This window comes from Trichosurus vulpecula, chromosome 3 (assembly GCF_011100635.1).
Source record: "Trichosurus vulpecula isolate mTriVul1 chromosome 3, mTriVul1.pri, whole genome shotgun sequence".
NCBI classification, from domain to species: domain Eukaryota; kingdom Metazoa; phylum Chordata; class Mammalia; order Diprotodontia; family Phalangeridae; genus Trichosurus; species Trichosurus vulpecula.
The window spans coordinates 224,260,723-224,281,367 of NC_050575.1; the positions used below are offsets into that span (position 1 = coordinate 224,260,723).

Consider the following 20,645-nt stretch of genomic DNA (forward strand, 5'->3'; position numbering starts at 1 on the left):
GACTCTCAGAAAATGAGAATGGACCAAAGAGAAGACACTACAAGGAACATTAAGACAAAGACAAAAGACTTATTACTCTTCTTCTAATGGAGAAAATATAAGGTATTTCTGGAAAACAGGAAGGGAGAAAAAAACCTAAAAATAATTGGACTCCCTTAAAGCTATAACTAAAAAAGAAGTCTAGATACCATATTTCAAGAAATAATGAATGCAAACTGCCCATATTCATTAGAATCATAGAGCAAAGTGAAAATAGAAAGATTCTTCCTAAAAGAAACTACAGAATAAATATTTCCAGGACCATCATAGCCAAAATCCTAAGTTTCCAGGTTGAAGAAAAATAGTATAAGCACAAAAAAGAAAATAAGGACTAAGAACCCACTGTCATGAACATTCAGGATCTGGCAGCTGCAAGCAGAAAGGAAAGATGTTTGGAATAGGGAGTAAGACATAAGATCTAGGCTTACAACCAAGAATAACTGATCCAGTAAAACTAAGTATTATCTTATAGGGGTAAAAATGGATGTTTAATGAAATAAAGAATTTCCAAGAAGAAAAGGCCAGAGGTGAATAGAGACTATGAAATACAAACCCCAGAATCAAGAGAAACATAAAGAGTGTTACATTTTAGCAACTGAAAAGCAAGATGGTTAAAGTATCTACATTCTAATAGGAAAGAGAAGAAACAAGTGACCCTCAACTCCCACCCCCTGCAGAACCCTGACACCATCAAGGAACATAAAGGGCCTAGGAGTATTTTTATTATGTTTTAATGATATTAAAAGGAAGGAGGAAAAGAGTGAAGAAAAGAAATATACTAGAGAAGAAAGAGGGAGGAAGGGGAGGGATTATTAACTCACATAAATTGGGTACACAAATAGAAGACTACACAAACAAGGAGTTTTGAGGGAGGCAGGGGGGAAAGAAGGGAGTGGGCACTGCTCCAACCAATCATCCACTAAGTTGCCAAAGTGATCTTCCTAAAGCAAAGTCTGTGTCATACACCCCGCCTCCCTGCTTTCAGTAAACAGTGGCTCCCTATTACCTCCAAGATCAAATACAAAATCATCTGTTTAGCTTTTACATGGTCCTTCCTACCTTTCCAGTCTTCTCATACCTTATTCCCCTACTCTATGATCTAGTGACACTGGCTTCCTTGCTGTTCCTTAAACAAGTCTCTTCATCTCCCAACTGTCTATTTTCACTGGCTATCCTTCATGCTGGCAATGGTCTCCCTCCTCACATGTACCTTCTGGCTTCCTCAGGTCTCAGCTAAAGTCCCATCTCCTACAAAGAGACTTTTGCAGTCTGACTTAATGCTGAGACTATCTCTAATTATTCTTTCTCTCTGTCTCTGTCTCTCTTTCTCATACATATGTATTTATTTAGATGCTATCTCCTTTAGAATATGAGCTCCCTTAGATGGCAGCTGGTAAGCAGGGACTAGAGTGAGCTCCGTACCCGAGTCCCTCCAAAAACCTATAAAAAATGGCTCTGAACCAATTCTAGAACGGCAGAACCCACAGAACAGCAGAGGGAAGCAGGGCTCCAGCCCAGGACAGCCTGGATGGTCTCTGGGTGAGGTTTATTCCACACAGAGCTGGGAGCTGGGAGCTGGGAACTGGGAACGGAGTGGAGCAGAGCCCAGCCTGAGCGGCATGGACCATCCAGACCAGAAGCCGGGCGGAGGGGGCCCTAGCGCCCTGAATATGTGAGCTGTGGCAGTTACCAGACCCCTTGGCCCACAAACACCAAAGACTGTGGAGAAGGTTAGTGGGAAAAGCTGCGGGAGTGGAAGGAGTTCATGGTTCCGCTTCCAGCCCCGGGGGCAGCGGAGGTGGGGCAGCTACAGCTGTAGTTACTTCCCGCTCCAGGCCCACCTGGTGGGAGGAATTAAGTGGCGGATCAGAGCAGGAGTGCAACAGCCTGCTGAAGATCTAAGTTCAGTCCGGGTTGGGGGTTCTTGGGGAAGGAGTAGTGCAGCTCTGACAGAGCTGGCACCTCCCCCCCAAACGTGGAACATAGAACTCGTTAGTCTACAAGCAGTCATATCCCACTGAAAAACTCAAGGGTCAAGTTAGCTGGTTGGGAATATGGCCAGGCAGCGAAAACGTGCCCAGATTCAGTCTCAGACTTTGGATTCTTTCTTTGGTGACAAAGAAGACCAAAACATACAGCCTAAAGGAGACAACAAAGTCATAGAGCCTACAAAAGCCTCCAAGAAAAACATGAACTGGCCCCAGGCCATAGAAGAACTCAAAAAGGATTTGGAAAAGCAAGTTAGAGAAGTAGAGGAAAAATTGGGAAGAGAAATGAGAAGGATGCGAGAAAACCATGAAAAACAAGTCAATGACTTGCTAAAGGAGACCCAAAAAAATACTGAAAAATACACTGAAGAAAACAACACCTTAAAAAACAGACTAACTCAAATGGCAAAAGAGCTCCAAAAAGCCAATGAGGAGAAGAATGCCTTGAAAGGCAGAATTAGCCAAATGGAAAAGGAGGTCCAAAAGACCACTGAAGAAAATACTACCTTAAAAATTAGATTGGAGCAAGTGGAAGCTAGTGACTTTATGAGAAATCAGGATATTATAAAACAGAACCAAAGGAATGAAAAAATGGAAGACAATGTGAAATATCTCATTGGAAAAACCACTGACCTGGAAAATAGATCCAGGAGAGAGAATTTTAAAATTATTGGACTACCTGAAACCCATGATCAAAAAAAGAGCCTAGATACCATCTTTCAAGAAATTATCAAGGAGAACTGCCCTGATATTCTAGAGCCACAGGGCAAAATAGAAATTGAAAGAATCCATCGATCGCCTCCTCAAATAGATCCCAAAAAGAAATCTCCTAGGAATATTGTCACCAAATACCAGAGCTCCCAGATCAAGGAGAAAATACTGCAAGAAGCCAGAAAGAAACAATATGAGTATTGTGGAAACCCAATCAGAATAACCCAAGATCTGGCAGCTTCTACATTAAGAGGTCGAAGGGCTTGGAATGCGATATTCCGGAGGTCAATGGAGCTAGGATTAAAACCTAGAATCACCTACCCAGCAAAACTGAGGATCATGTTCCAAGGCAAAATATGGATTTTCAATAAAATAGAGGACTTTCAAGCTTTCTCAGTGAAAAGACCAGAACTGAATAGAAAATTTGACTTTCAAACAAAAGAATCAAGAGAAGCATGAAAAGGTAATCAAGAAACGGAAATTGCAAGGGACTTACTAAAGTTGAACTGTTTTGTTTACATTCCTACATGGAAAGATGATGTGTATGATTCATGAGACCTCAGTATTAGGGTAGTTGAAGGGAATATGCATATATATATATATATATGTTTATGTATATATATATAAGTGAATGTGTATGTATGTATATATCTATGTGTACGTGTATGTATGTGTATGTATGTGTATATATATATATATACATATATGTATGTATGTAAAAGAGAGAGAGCAGACACAGGGTTAATTGAAGATGATGGGAAGATATCTAAAAGAAATAAAATGAAATTAAGGGATGAGAGAGCAACATACTGAGAGAGGGAGATAGGGAGAGATAGAATGGGGTGGATTATCTCACATAAAGGTGGCAAGAGAAAGCAGTTCTGTGGGAGGAGGGGAGAGAGCAGGTGAGGGGGGAATGAGTGAACCTTGCTCTCATCAGATTTGGCCTGAGGGGGAATACCATACATACTCAGTTGGGTATCTTACCCCACAGGAAAGAAGAGGGAGGAAGATAAAAAAAATAAAAGGGGGGGGGATGATGGAGGGGAGGGCAGATGGGGGTGGAGGTAATCAAAACAAACACTTTGGAAAGGGGACAGGGTCAAGGGAGAAAATTCAATAAAGCGGGATGGGTTGGGAAGGAGCAAAATGTAGTTAGCCTTTCACAACATGAGTATTGTGGAAGGGTTATACATAATGATACATGCATAGTCTAGGTTGAAGTGCTCGACTTCTTAGGGAGGGTGGGTGGGAAGGGAAGAGGGGAGAGAATTTGGAACTCAAAGTTTTAAAAACAGATGTTCAAAAACAAAAAAAAAAGTTTTTGCATGCAATTAAAAAATAAGATACACAGGCAATGGGGTGTAGAAATTTATCTTGCCCTACAAGAAAGGAAGGGAAAAGGAGATGAGAGGGGAGGGGGGTGATAGAGGGGAGGGCTGACTGGGGAACAGGGCAACCAGAATATATGCCATCTTGGAGTGGGGGGAGGGTAGAAATGGGGAGAAAATTTGTAATTTAAACTGTTGTGAAAATCAATGCTGAAAACCGAATATGTTAAATAAATAAATTTAAATTTAAATTTAAAAAAAATTGTAATTAAGTTGTCATTAAGCTTATGTAGTCACAAAATGCAAACCCTCATTAATTTATCAAAATGCTCAGGATTAGATAAATTGGTATAAAAGTGTTCTGAATTGTAGAGGTTTTAATTTTGTAAATTTCCTTTAAAAATTAAATTTAAAAATTTTAATAAAAAAAAAAGAATATGAGCTCCTTGAGGGCAGGGCTTCTTTTTGCCTTTCTTTGAATCTCCAGAGTCTTGCACTTAGTAAGTGTTTAATAAATGCTTATTGATTAAAATAAATTTCGAGTACTGTACCAAGATCTTTCATTCTCTATTATACTTTCATTCTACCAGACTTTAAAATATCTTTTGTATGTAGCCAAACTTGAAAGTCAAGCAAAGATACAAAAATTTTCCAAATTAATTTATTGGAAGCAGCTAATTTACAGGCTATAAACATATTGCGAATAATTAGCTGCAGCTGAATTCAAAGAAACTTTCTTCTGAAATTTGAAAAAAGTAGGAACTTGTCAGAGAATAATGTTTTCTGTCAACATCAGTTTTAAACTATTTTGAAACTATGTGTAATAAAAAGAAAATGTGAATTTTAATATAGTACTTATAAAAAGTTTATGTTTTAAAATCAGTATTGTATTAAAGCAATTAAATGTCTCGAATTCAACCATTTATTATTATGTAAATCCCAATCTTACCATTATTCAGAAGGGAACTTTGTACAGCTCAGCTATTTTAAAGAAGAATTAAATGATGATTTTTGTGTTTAAATACGATGTTTGAAATCTTGAAATAGTTAACATTTATCCTTTTTCAAATAGAAAACTACTTGGTGCTGGACTATGGAGTAAGAAGACCTGGGTTTGAATCACACCCCTGCCATTTGTCAACTATGTGACTTTGGATCAGTCACTTAACTCCTATATAGGCCTTAACTTCCTTATCCATAAAACAAAGCTGAATTATATGACCTCTGTAGTCCCTTCCAACTCTAGATATATGATCCTATGAGCTGATTATATATTTGTATATTTCAGTACTATATGTCTTTTAATTCAAATTGTTGGGAAAACTCACTGACTAAATTTGAAATGAAATAATTTGAATTCTGCAATGTGATAACACTTAAAATACCACAATTTCCAAATATCTACAAAAGAAATTTTTTCTTGCTTTTTAGCAAGTTCTGTCTGAACGAACAAGGATATGAACAAACTTAAGCCAGATTCTTTTTCTAACGCTCAGTGCCTTAAATACTTGCCTTCATCTGTCCTGTTAATTTCATGTTCACTAAGCCTTGAACTGCTCGGTCGAGAAGGTGATCCCAAAGATGGTTGCAAGGAGGGAAGTTCATCAACATCTCTCAAGTTAGCAAGCATATCTTGTAATTTTGACCTGTTGGGCCCTAGCCAAGAAAAACCAAAATAGAAGTGGAGTTATACAAATACATCAAAATATAACCAAAATATTGATCACATAAAAGGTATTTACCAACCTGGGCTTATACCTTTGATAATATCACGTCTATATGTAAACTAATAAGCAGTACTTATTCCCAGAAGATACAACTTTCTGGAATAAAATTAACTTTTGAAATAAAATCTCATTCTGAATGTTATTTATACTATAATGTTATTTTTACATAAATGTAAGAATACTGAGATCCAACTTATTCCATCAAAGTTAATATTAAATTCCTTTTACCAAAGAGTTAGAAACGTTTATAAGTTATACTTTAAATTGTGGATGTGACAGATTCTTTGTAGGGCTAATTTTTACTAATTTACTACTAACAATAGTAGCTATTAAAAAAATCAACTGAGTTTACTGGCTTGCATCCTGAAGCTATAGTACACAGGTGAAGTCTCATGCCCTGCTGGACACTTACCTGGGCTTTGATCCATCATTCTCCCACATCCCTGTTTTGACTGTTTTATATAGGATAGAGGCTGAAACAGATCTTCGGTAGTTTTTCCTGTTATAAGTTTAATTAAGAATGGGAAAATATCTTACCCATAGTCCATTATGGTTTTTCCTATACCAGCAAAGAATACAACTATTTTCAATCAATTTAAACTAATTCCTAGAACTATATTTTTCAAGACAGTATGATTTTGGTACACAATTTGACTGGAAATGTTTCTATTAGACTTCAATTAAAACATCAAATTTCTGATAAATAACAGCTCAGTTCAAAAATATTTATTGTAGTTAAATGAAACCCTGTGAGTTTTTTCTTTTCTCCAGATGCTTCCTTTAAGCTTTCATTATTTGTTGATTGATGAAAAGAATACAAATTGGTAAACAAGAAATGAAGTTCGTTCAAGACCTCTGTCTTCAATAAATGATATAAAATTTCTAACCTAGAGAAAACTTTCTACTGACGCAAGCTGAAATTCATTGAAAAAAACTATACCATGGTATATGTGTGGATATGGATTATACTCCTCACCTGAAACAAGATATCATTTCTCACATTTAGGAACACTTACAGTCAAATAGTGCAGTTACCAACATCAAGCACTAGGTTCTAATTATAGCTGTACTTTTACATTAAATAAACTAAAATTTTATCAAGATAAACATAAAGTCTAAACAGTTACTAACTAAAATCTAAAATACCACAAAAGGGCATTTCACAATTTAAAACATTAATTTCTTGTAGAAAAACTACCCAATAAAAAATGTAAGTTTGATTTAAACCCCATATTTTAAAAATTAGGAAAGTTTTAGAACTGCTGGTCTTATGTTCTTATTTATAACCATATAGATGCTCTTTCTTCACATAAATTAATTTCTCCCAATCAGCTCTCTATAAACAAGGCTAATTATTTAGAATTCTCTATTTTTATAAGAGATATTTGGATAAAATTTTTTCAAATGTAGTATATGAAATTTTCACCTCTTACTAATATCTCAACTGACTCTGCAGTAACTTGCCTTGAGAAAGCAACAATGGATGCTATTTTTAATTGTTCCACTTATGCTTTGTCTGCATGAAAATTGGCTACAATGCATATTTATCTTCACTGAATAACCTCTAAATGCTACAAATAAGTTCAGACAACTTTAAATCAAAGTAGTAAATGTTATAATATTTCCAAGTAGCTACCATCTTGTAAGAATACTATAACATACTAGAATTCTAGTAGCAGATCCTTCAGAAGAATAAACTTCATTACACCAAGTGAAGAAAAATAAAACAGTATCTTTCAACGTAAAAGTTTTCCTACTAGCTAGATTCTGAGCTTGCTTCACAGTCTCACAAAGTGTCTCGAAGCATGAACCTGAAAGTGAGTAAGGTAGGAACTTGGCCTCTTTTTCCTGGAAAATTTGTAGTACTTTTTAGCCTTTTTGTTTCAGTTTTAGATAGTTAGCTAGCTCCAACAATTTGCTACTGCTTTGCAAGCAGTTCCACAATGTATATGATGCACAGGGCTAGAAATCTCATTCCTGATTCTGTTTTTGAGTTGACACATCTCAAAATATATAAAGCCATTTGATGATATTATTAAAAGTACAAATGGCCAACAGTATTGAATTAGGAAGATTTTTTTAGTGTCTTATTTTGCACTTTGTGCCCTGCATAGCATATAATGGTGATGATGAATGAACTGTGAGCTATGAATGCAAAGAAAACTCAGGGATAGAAATTAACTCAGTTTCTGGCACCTAAGAAGAAAAAGAGCCATTTGCAAAAGTGAGCTCATAAATTAGTAATATATGCAAATTTTCATCACTGAAAGCTTTTAAAAATTGTAATATAATTTTAAAATTTCTAAGCAATAAGCTTTTGAATATCCATATGTCATCATATAATTAATACCTTAGCATTGGTATGGACTCCAGATTTTTTCAGCTACGGGCTAGAAATATTATGATTTCAAGATCAGTGATTTGTTATTTTCACATTTAAATGTCATTAATTTCAACCCCCGAGAACAGGCAAATAGGAAAGAGGTCAGGAACAGCAAAGTAAAAGAGTAAGTAATTTTAGGAAAACATTGAAAGAAAAATTTGAGGGCATGAAATAGGCAAGATTTATGGTTTGAAGATACAATGTTTTCCACTTACTCTTCACCGCCTTTTTCCCCTTTCTCTCCTTTTTGTATTGCTCCTTGAGTTTGGTAATTACTCCCTGGTCCACATTCCAGGCTTCAGGCATGAGACACTGGTCTTCCTTTTCTAAATAGAGTAAAACAAATGAAAGACAACTTTTTCAATAAAATACTGAACACCATAAACAATTTTGTGTGAATGATACAGTAATGGCTACACTTTTCATCTTAGTACTTTGTTTATAAAAACCAGAACATAGTAAATCAAAAAGAACGTGAAAGTCACTTAACAGGCTGTTCTTGAGAACAATGTTCAGATTAATTTCTGGTGTAATAATATTAACTCTTTTTTTGAAGAAACACAGAAAGAAAATTTAGATAGCTGAAATAAAAAAAGAATAGAACACTAGGTAGTTCCCTATTACTTCTTAGCAAATTAGTCATAAAAAAAGAAGCCGCAACTTCATTTCATTTTCCAAAAGATGTGAGATGCTACATAATTCTCATAACACTCATTTTTAAAATCTGTATATGATTCTATAAGAACTTGTATAGATAATCTTCAACCTTAACAATGAAGCATTCCAATGACTAAGATATATCAATAACAAATGATTAAAGGTTTTTGGTATAAAGAATGGTATGGTAGTGATACAACGAATTTTGCTTTGAAGAACAATTGTTAACAACTCATTTACTTAAATGCCCTCAGGATCTGTAATTTTAATAGTTTGGGTTCTCTCTATGTGAAAGAAGAACACAACCCCTTGAGTAGGCAACTCCAAAAATTGATGTGACTGAAAAAAAAATCACCCTGGTGGCCAGCCTTCTCATGATGCATCTTATCTGACTAGTCAGATTTTTAAGCCTTTTCAAACTTGGTAAAACCTACCAGAGCTTGTGTTCCCAGACATAGTCTATGAGAACCTAGGGTAACCTTCACATCATAACACAAAACAGAAGTAAGACTTTAATGGAGAAAAAAACCCTTTATGACATTAAAAGCAGAAAAATGATTGATTTTTAGTGCATGAAATTCTAAAAGGACATGTATGATCCTTTTTTCATTTGTTTTACTATAAACATAGTACTTATTTTATTTGGTGTTAAATTCAGATTAAAAAATTCAAATGAAAAAATGAAACTCACAATGGAGAAAGAAAAACAAGTGACTTCAAACAGTAATGAAACTGAAGTCTATTTTCATTATTCAAAGTACATAAAATGCAAGGATAGAATAAGCTACAAAAAATCAAGTAGAATTTTGAAATATTCCAATTTTATTAAGTTTGATAAGAATTTTTAAGAATAAGACTACACTAGGATTGCTAGATACAGGTTAAATATACAAAAAGTTAAAATACTTATAAAGGAATAGTTTATTTTAAAATAATAAAGTGAAATGATAATAACTAAGTCTACACAGTCAATGAAACTGCTTTCTGTTAGAATAGAAAAAACTTTCACAAAAATACTCTATCTTCAAATTCTTCTAACCACAAAATTTTCAGTTATCAGAATCACATTGGTTAACTTCTGTCAAAAAGGAAGGAAAGAGTAGAACAATAAGCCCAACCCAGATTATAAGTAAAATTAACTCAATTACTAATCAGAACCAAGCAAATTTTTCAGTGTGAGTTGGTTCACTATTCTTTGAATAAATCAAAACAAATTTTCCCCTCCACACAGTTAAACTTTAATACTCCTGTTACAAATAGCAACATGTGCAAAATATTTTTTGACTTTAAGTAGTTGTGATGATTTATATTTCAAAATCCATCATCACATTATATTCCAAGAAGAACAAAAGGTTACTGATGAAAAAAAAAACTACAGACATGAAAATATGTTGGTTATGGATACACATCCAACATTTCACCATTACATCAGGGTCTCTGAAGAATCAAACCAATAAGCACTTCATGTGACCCAAAGTACAAAGAAGCTCAGTAGCCACTAGGTGGCATAATGGGCAAAGTGCTGAATGAACTTGGAGTCTGGAAGAACCCATTTCAAATCTTGTCTTTTATACATTTATACATACTAACTTTGTGATCTTTTGCAAATCCTTTAACCTCTCTTAGGTTGTTTCTTTATCTGTAAAATGGGGATAATAACACCACCTACTCTATAGGGTTCTCGTGAGGATCAAATAAAATCATACATATAAAGTTCTTTGCTAAATTTAAAGCTTTATATAAATGCCATCTATAATTATAATAATCATGAGATGCATAATGGGTATAAACAGACCAGACCACATTAACAATGACTACTTGTACCACTGGCATACAATATGGGAATTTGTTTTGCCTGGCTGCATATTTGTTACGAGAATTTTGCTTTTGTTTTTGTCTTTTTTTAATGGTGGGGATGGGAGAAATAACATTGAATTTTTGCTAACTAAAATGTAAATTAAAAACGACGTGGCATAAAATATACTCAAGTGGATCTATGATTTGATTCAGAAGATCCCTCAGATGATGCAAACAGCAATCATTGTAGGAATAGCATGAACCCCAGAAAGGCTAGGTTTTTTTATTAAAGGTAATGAAACCATCCTTAACATTTAATTGATCCAGGGGACTAAGGCATATACTGCTAATATAACTTCCTAGCTACCAAAGGACAAAAGTCTAAAGAAAGGAGTCAGTTTGATCCTCAGTCTTGAAAGACACTAAAGACTGCATGCCATCATGGCGAAAGTGAAGGTTGCACCCAAGTGAATCAATATTGCATCCTTGCTGAATATCCTTTCCATATTGCTAAGTAAATTTCTTTTTAAGATGCTAGATGATGTACAAGTATATAATTTTGTTCCAATACTGAACCTGAAACAACAGACCAGGTGGAGTCAGGCCTAATCCAAAACATTTGACATTAATCATTAGGACTGGATTAGAATGACCGCATAGATGAAGTGGTGGAATGGCAATGGAATGAAAGAACCCTGAGGGAATGGCTTGTTGATGAGAAAGCCTAGCACAGCCACTGTGCTACTAATGGTACTTCTGGCCATTTATCTTGAATCCTAACAATAAGATGGGGATAAGATCCCACTTACCTGGAGGGATTAGGAAATAAATTGTTCATAAGCATTCATAAAGTAGAAACAGATGTGAAAGTATTCTGGGTCACAGAGAACTATGCCTTGAAGATGGCAAATGGAAACTGCTCTTTGATGAATTTGTATAAGTTTTATTTGGGAGTGACTATAATCTCTAGACCTATTAGCCATAGTAGTCTTAGGACCTCGCTGAAGACTGTTATTTTAGGTATTGTCTAAGAAGTATGCTGAATAGATTCTCTGGGTTAATTCTTGGGTCTCCCAAGAAGCCAGAGACTTGTTCAGAATTGGGGATATGGACAAATGTATTAAATGCACTCCAGGTCATTTGCTGAGGACATGGCGTGGTGCATCAGTTTTAAGAGGTCTGTATGCTAATGTTCCAGAACTATGAACTGCAACTTTATCAATGGGACTTTCAGTAAGGGGTCAGTGAGACCCTGGTAGGTTCCATCCTAGCACAGGTCACAGGTACTTTCCTCTTCTACCCTAGTAAAAATGGTGACTGCTCAAAAAAGACAATTGAAGCACATGTCCTACCTCTGTCTCTGGTTACCCCCTAGGCTTTGTATCTTTTGTATCCTGAGCACAGATGGGCAAAGAGCAATTCTGAGATGCACATTCTTAGCTTTGGTGGCAGGTACTATGAGTCCCAAACAAATGGCCAGTTCAGGAAAGTCCATTCTAATCATTTGTTTACTATATTGAAGGGAAAGGCCTCTCTGCACTGTTCTCAATACACTACCAAGTGGTCAATCCCATAATTGCCCTTTCTGTCTATTCCATCCAAAGGATGGAATTTTTGAGAGATGCTTTTTTTTTTCCTAAGAACATGGAGGAGAAAAAAACTCTCTCTGCATAACTCCTAAGTCCCCACATGAGGAGGGTCAAGATGCTCAGGAGAGATTAAAAAAAAAAGCAAAGATTTGTTAAACTCCTGATCATGAAGCTCTTAGGGGTTGGTCTGTTCCTAAGGGTAAGTCTTGGTGTTGAACCTACCACCAGGAAAGGTTGCATGCAATATCCTCTCACTACAGATGACCCTAACCAGTGATATTAATGACTGTCAGAAATGTTATCATCTAACTCTGGTCCTGATGTTCCTGATGCTACACTTTATCACTGTCAGTGCTCTCCACTGGGAGACCCACCATGAATTGCAAATATCTGACATGATCCACCACATGGACTGACCATGTCATTAAGATCCAGGCATTGATGTTCCAAAGGGAGATGTGAAACCTCACATTTTTGGCTTTTATTCTCCTCCATATTTGATTATTCTTTCCAGGGGCTATTAATACTGCTTGCTGCCATTCTGTTTTTGTTTTAGATGAATTAGGCTTTTCTCCTAGGTTTTCTGTTCACACCATGGTCAGGGTTATCCAGAAAAAGCCACATGGCTATTTAAGTAGCAGAAAACCCTTAGATGACCATTAGACTCAAAAGATGAAGGAGGCTGAGGAAAATGAAGATTAAGAAAAGGCCACTGGATTTGGCAATTAGAGATTTTCCAGGTCACCTGATGTAATAGCAATTTAGATTTGAAGATCTTTCCCACCCATTAATAGGTCTTGTGACCTGCTTATGTCACAGGAAGCTTAAGTCACATGTGGTAGGAGGAGCTTGCTGAGAAGAAAAGGAAAGTGTGTCACAGGAACTGCTGAGAGAACAGTTACGACAGAGCTAAGGGAAAGAGAGCAGATGTGTAATAGCTGTGCTGTAAGTTTGCTTGTTGTTGGCAAGGCCCCAGCAGGGGGTGGAAGGTTGTGAGATGGAGTGGGGCTCTGCTACAATGTTGTGTCTTAAGCTCCTGGCTGTTATGATAAAGTGGACTTACTGGTATGGGAATAAGATTGCTATTATGTTGGGATGGACTTATTGGTAACAGGATCTGGTTATTTGGTGCCTGAATAAATGGTTTACTTCTTCTACCTTCTATGTGGAGAGTCTCATATATTTTACAATACAAAACCAGATAGGCATTTTGACAATTATCATCAATATTGTGATTACTGCCTTGCTGATACACCTGAGTAACAAACTGGAGGGCTAGACATTTTCTATAATCCCTACTACCCACTCAAACCTCTCCAAAACAGAAATCGTACACCAAAGATACAGCAACTTCAGTTGTCTCCACGGTTTAGGACACTCAAAATCCAAGACAGGTTAAAAAAAAACCCTCAAACTCATTAACTAAATTTCACCAACCCTGACATCACTCAATACACCTTTTTCGTGTCCTAGGCTGCACTAGTAAACTCAAAAACCTGGTATTGGCTTACAACAAAACCTATCCCAACACCATAATTCCAGTACTTATGGAGACCTTGGGCTGCAGAAGTTTGCCCAGGGCACAACTGACAGTTTATTGTGACCAGAGCCCTTCAAGATCAAAAGCCTGCTGGGGGCCACAATTCCATAACACTAGCACTACAAAGCTCTGAACTGTCAGTGCCAAGGTGAATAACCCTGTAGCACCAGGATGGCAGCTCTTTGAAAGGTCTGTGCTGGGGACAATGCTGTAATGGCAGTGCCAGGCCAGAGAACTAAGGAACAGAGAGAACAGGACAGGATACCAAGGGGAGGATGAGGTGGGAGAAGAGGAGGACCACAGAATTGGGGGAAAGTTGTATAGCACTCCACTAAGTCTGAGGAAAAGAAGAAAGCATCCAGCTGGGGCCAGTTTTGACCAATAATCACCCAAAAGTCACTAGGGGCAGGCAGAGACCTAGACTAGTGAACTCCAAATTGCCCAGCACAGGAAGAAACTGAGAAACTTTGATATCCAGATGCCAAAGAAACCATCATCAGAGGGCACGCAGAAAGAAAGTAAATAGGAGGAAATTGGGAGTGAGGGGAAAGGCTGAAATTACAAAAGATGTCAGGAAAGAGAAAACTAAAAGATCTTGAACACAAACAGATAAATCAACAGGGAAAACATTAAGAATAAAAGGAAACATAGCTGGCGGATCCAGTAAATGTTTTCAGGCATCTACAAATAAATACTACAAAATGAAGGAAAGTAATCCAATATTTGATAAAGAAGAGGTACCTATGAATGTGAAGAAAACATGGGAATAAAATGGACAAAATAATGGACAGAATAAAAAAATGTAATCTATGATGGCAAATTTCACCAAAGAAACAAAAAAGAAAATAATTTATTGGGAATGCAAATATACAGAAGTCAATCTAGAAGAAGAGAGCAAAAATTAAAAACTTTTAAGGAAAAAATGCTCACTATGCAAACAAAGCATACTGATCTCCAAGACAGCATGTAGATAGACAACCTAAGTATCATAGGTTTTGGAAGAACATGACGAGACAAAAAAGCCTTAACACCAGAATGCAAGAAATAATAGAAAGAACTGCCCAGAACTTATGAACACAGAAAATGAAATACCAACTGAAAGAATTCAAGACCACCTCTAGAAAAAAGAAGAGAGGGGGGGAGAAGAGAGGAGGAGAGGGGAGGGGAGGGGAGAGGAAAACAAGGCCGTAAACTTCCAGACACCTAGTGGTTGAAGTGAACAATTCAATTCAGAAGCAAGTTCTGCAAGCAATCAGGATAAAGGAAATTCAAATAACACAAGTTTATTCTGTAAACAACAAAATCAAAGAAAGGAATGGTACAATATGTTCTAAAGCAATGGAGCTCAGGATGCAGGCCCTAACGACCATGCAAATATAAGCTTAACAATACATGAAAAAAGATGGATGTTCAATAATCAAGGGGCATTTTAAACATTTACATATTTAAACATTTTTTAGAAAGAAAACTAGTATTGAAGAGACTACTTCTTAAACACTCCAAACAACAGAAATGCAAGATAAAAGAATAAATAAAAGAGTCAAGGACAGCAACAGAGTGACACCAGAAAGACCAATAAAAAGCTGGTTTTTAAATTACACAAGCAGACAGAAGAAAAGGTGGAAGTTTGGTGGAGGTAAGAGTGAAAAAAGGGGGGATGAGCATTATAGAGAGAACCTGGCAACACCTTGCCTACAAGTGAATCAATGTTTTTTTTTTTAATTTGTTTTTGGTTTTTGGTGGGATTACATTGCAAAATGGGAGGTATAAATTAAGGAATGTAGTACTGTGTTTACAGCATAAGAAGGGGAAAATCAAAACTTGAATAAAAAGTATTAGAGACAGAAGGAAAATATAAACCTAACTCATAACTTTAAATGTGAATGTATCACACAATCCAGTAAAAAAGAAAAAGAGGGACAAAATGGGTAAGAAAACAAAATCCTACAACCTACTGTTCAAAAGAAATGCATTTAAAAAATAAAGACAAACATGAGGGGATATGGAAAATTTTACTATGTGTCAAGTGAATCCAAAAAAGTAGGAGTTAAGATCACACTAAGAAAGCAAAAACAAACATTCAAAAAAACATAAAGGGATAAACAAAGAAAATATATTATACTGGAAATGAACTATAGGTGACAAACCAACATTAGTAATAAATTTAAATGCTCCAAATGCCTTTATGAAATTAGTATTTAAATTCATAAAGGAAAACATTATCTGAGCTACATAAAGACATAAGCAGAAATACAATAGTGACAGGAGACTTCAGTATTCTCTCAGTTTTGCATAATGCTAACGGGAAGAAACAATAGGGAAAATATGTAACTGAAAAAAATTTTGGAGAAACTAGAGTTAAAAAAGACTTATATAATCTTCTAATGGGGACAGCAAAAAAATGTATACATTTCTCTGAAACTTCACGGAACTTTTTCAAAAGCTGGCCATGAACTAGGGCATGGAAATATTGCAAACAAATATAAAAAGATAGAAATAATTAATAAATCCTTCATAGAATATAATGCAATAAAAGCAGCAATCAGTTCAGGGACCACAAACAAAAGATACAGACCCAAATGGAGACATAACAATGAAATCTTAAAGAATGAGTGGGCCAAAGAATGAATCAAAAATTCAATTATATAAAAGAAAATGATCATGATGAACCAATATACCAAAATTTTGGGAATACAGCTAAAGCAGTCTTCAAGGGGAAAATTATATTTTATAAACATATATTACTAAAACTTTTATAAAGGATTCATTTAAATATGCTTTTAAAAATGAGAAAGCCAACAAACAAAATTAAAATAAGCAATAAGAGGAGATGCTAAAAATTAGGAAGGAAATAGATAAGTTGGAAAACAAAAAACCCATAGAAATGATTTTTTAAAAACATTATAATCTAGTTCTTTGAAAAAGGCAAATAAAATTTATAAACTCTTAGCCAATTTAATTAAAAAGAGAGCAGAAACCAGGAGATCATTATACACGATGACAGACGCAGTATCTGTAAGGACTAACTTTGATAGACTTTACTCCCCTCATTAATGCAAGGTTCAAAGACAGCGCCAAAAGACTTATGATGGAAAAAGTTATGCACATCCAGAGAAAAAAATTATGGCATCTGAATGCAGATTGAGGCAAATTTTTTGCTCTTTTTTTGGTTTCATTTCTCCTTTTTCATGATTCATTCTATTGGTTATAATTCTTCTTTACAACTGGACTATTATGTAAATAAGTTCAGTGTGAAGGTATATGCAGAACCTACATTGGATTACATGCTATCTTGTGGGGGTGGGGAGAGGAGAGGCAGGGAGAGAAAATTTGGAACCCAAAAACTTGTGAAACTGAGTGTTATAAACTAAAAATTAAAAAAAATTTATTATTTTAAAGAAAAAGAAAAAAATGGAATATCAAATCATTAAAATGGGAAATAATGAGCAAGGTAAAATCACAGAAAAACCAAAAGAAATAGAAAGAATAAGCAGAACATATTACACATAATACATGTTAACAAAATTGAGTATACAAGAGAAATCAAGAAATGCTTTTAAAAAACATAAAACACCCAAACTAGAGATTTTAAATAGCCCCACCTCAGAAAGGGATAGAAATCTAACTATAAAGGAACTGCCAAAGAAAAAACTCCTGGTCCTGAAGGATTCATAGGAGAAATTTAATAAACACTAAAAACACAGTTAGTACTCATACTTCACAAATTATTCTCAAAAACTAAACAAGAAAACACTATACCAGAATCTTTAATGAGACAATTATAGTCCTAATACCTAAACCACAGAAAAAAAAAACTACAGAAAATTATAGGCCAATATCATTAATGAACACTGACTCAAAAAAAACTTAAACAAAATTCTGTCAAGAAGACTATGAGATTTACAGATTTATATAAAAAATCATTCATTATGACCAAGTGAGATTTATATAAGAGATCCAAGTATGGTTCAACATAAGGAAATAATCATATTAAAAACCAAATCATCCCAAATTCCATGATCATCTCAATATATACAGAAAAAGCCTCTAACAAAGTACAATAACCTTTATGCTAAAAACCCTACAAAGTATAGGCACAGAGGGACGTTTTTTAATATCATGAAAAGCACACATCTAAAACCAAAAGTGAGCATCCTATGCAATGGGGATACAAAAGAACCTTTCCCAATAAATATGAAAGTGAAACAAGCTTGCCCACTCTCCCCACTATCATTTGATATATTTCTGGAAATACTCTCAACAGCAATAGGACAAAACAAAGAAATGAAAGCAACAAAGACAGGTAAAGAGGAGATAAGGCTATACTTATTTGCTGATGATGATTTACTGGGAGAATCCTAGTGAATCAGCAAAGATACTAATTTAGATAATAGCTCCCACGAAGTTGCAGACTACAAAATAAATCCTCAAAAACAAACAGCATTTCTCTATAATAATAACAAAACAAAAGAAACAATAATAGAAAGGAAAATCCCATTCTAAATAACTAAAAAATGCATAAAATATCTGGACTTCAACCTACCAAATCTACCAAAGCACACAAAAGACTTGTATAAATTCAATTACAAAGTCCTCCATTAAGAAATAAAAAAAAAAACAACTTAAATAACTACAGGACTATTCAGTGCTCATAGCTAGACCATACCAATATAAAAAAAATAACAATACTACCAAAATTAATTTACACTTTTAATGTTGCAACAAATTACCAAGAGGATACTTTGTATAACTTAATAAAATAATATAAAAATTCATGTGGAAATGCAAAAGATCTAAAACATCAAAAGAGAATCAGAACTAATAAATTCACTAACAATTTTTGATAAAGTAGAAAACATAAATTATCATGAAAAAAACTCCTTAGGTGATGAAAACGACTGGGAAAACTGGAAAGCTGTATGGCCAAAATTAGTCTTAAACCAACACCCTACATCATATTCCACAATATGTGCAAACTGGATACACAACCTTAATACTGTGCTATAATTATAAGAGAAACATCATAAATTCCTCACACCTATGGGCAGATGTATTCTTAACCAAAAACATAACTGTTATTATTTGAAACTGAAAACTTCTGTACAAACAAAATTAAATACACTGAGCATAAAGGGAAGTGGTAAAAAAAAAAAACCTATCACATTTCTCTGATAAAGGTTCAGTGCCTAAGATATACATACATACATACGAACACACACACACATATATGCATGTACATCTTAGGTACTGAACCCTTATCACAGATATATGTGGGTATACACACACACACACACACACACACACACACACACACATATATATACACATATATATATACACACACACACATGCATACATACATATACATGTGTGTATATATAGAAAACGATACACATATATGTATGTATGTATGTATGTACAGGTATACAGGTGTACATGGTATATGAATGTAACAGGATTATTACTGCCCTGTAAGAAAAGATATATGCGGGTTCAGATTCATTCTTGTCAATACAAGGGGCATAAAGGCTCAGATTCAATCTGGCCCACTGACATTAAGCTACACAAATGCTCAGATTCATTAAGTCTACCCAGTGTGAAGATGGCGGCTGGAAAGCAGGGACTAGTGTGAGCTCCCTGCCGAGTCCCTCCAAAAACCTATAAAAAAATGGCTCTGAACCAATTCTAGAACTGCAGAACCCACAAAACAGCAGAGGGAAGCAGGGTTCCAGCCCAGGACAGCCTGGATGGTTGCTGCGTGAGGTCTATCTCGCACGGAGCTGGGAGCTGGGAGCAGAGCGGAGTGGAGCAGAGCCCAGCATGGGCCGCATGGACCAACAAGACCAGGAGCTGGGCAGAGCGTGCCCTAGTGCCCTGAATCGGTAAGCTGCAGCAGTTACCAGACTTCTCAACCCACAAACACCAAAGACAACAGAGAAGGTTAGTGGGAAAAGCTGCGGGAGTGGAAGGAGTTTGTGGTTAGGCCACCACCCCCGGGGCAGCGGAGGAGGTGCAGCTACAGAACTAAAGCTGCAGTTGCTTTGGGCCCCAGGCCCACCTGGTGGGAGGAATTAAGTGGCGGATCAGAGCAGGAGTGCACAGCCTGCTGAAGATCTAAGTTCAGTCCGGGTTGGGGGTTCTTGGGGAAGGAGGAGTGCTGGTGTGGCAGAGCTGGCACATCCCCCCAAGCTTGGAACATAGTTCTCTAAACTCTACAAGCAGTCATACCCCACTGAAAAACTCAAGGGTCAAGTCACTTGGCTGAGAATATGGCCAGGCAGTGAAAACGCACCCAGATTCAGTCTCAGACTTTGGATTCTTTCTTTGGTGACAAAGAAGACCAAAACATATAGAAGAAGTTAACAAAGTAAAAGAGCCTACAACAAAAGCCTCCAAGAAAAACATGAACTGGTCCCAGGCTATGGAAAAGCTCAAAAAGGATTTGGAAAAGCAAGTTAGAGGAGTAGAGGAAAAATTGGGAAGAAAATGAGAAGGATGCGAGAAAACCATCAAAAACAAGTCAATGACTTGCTAAAGGAGACCCAAAAAAATACTGAAAAATATACTGAAGAAAACAACACCTTAAAAAATAGACTAACTCAAATGGCAAAAGAGCTCCAAAAAGCCAATGAGGAGAAGAATGCCTTGAAAGGCAGAATTACCCAAATGGAAAAGGAGGTCCAAAAGACCACTGAAGAAAATACTACCTTAAAAATGAGATTGGAGCAAGTGGAAGCTAGTGACTTTATGAGATATCAAGATATTATAAAACAGAACCAAAGGAATGAAAAAATGGAAGACAATGTGAAATATCTCATTGGAAAAACCACTGACCTGGAAAATAGATCCAGGAGAGATAATTTAAAAATTATTGGACTACCTG

At 35.8% G+C, this 20,645-nt stretch overlaps 1 protein-coding gene across 2 annotated transcripts in view; it reads right to left on the reverse strand.

The window, feature by feature from the left end:
* Positions 1-20,645, reverse strand: part of STRN (striatin) — a 150,783-nt gene that overhangs the window by 35,850 nt on the left and 94,288 nt on the right. The window contains exons 8-10 of one of the 2 annotated variants that reach the window (XM_036750587.1): positions 8,395-8,505; positions 6,209-6,295; positions 5,582-5,725 (exon numbers count right to left, since the gene is read on the reverse strand). In XM_036750587.1, the coding sequence (XP_036606482.1) occupies positions 5,582-5,725; positions 6,209-6,295; positions 8,395-8,505 (342 nt within the window). The remainder of the gene's footprint in view (positions 1-5,581; positions 5,726-6,208; positions 6,296-8,394; positions 8,506-20,645) is intronic. The other variant, XM_036750588.1, reaches the window with a different exon arrangement.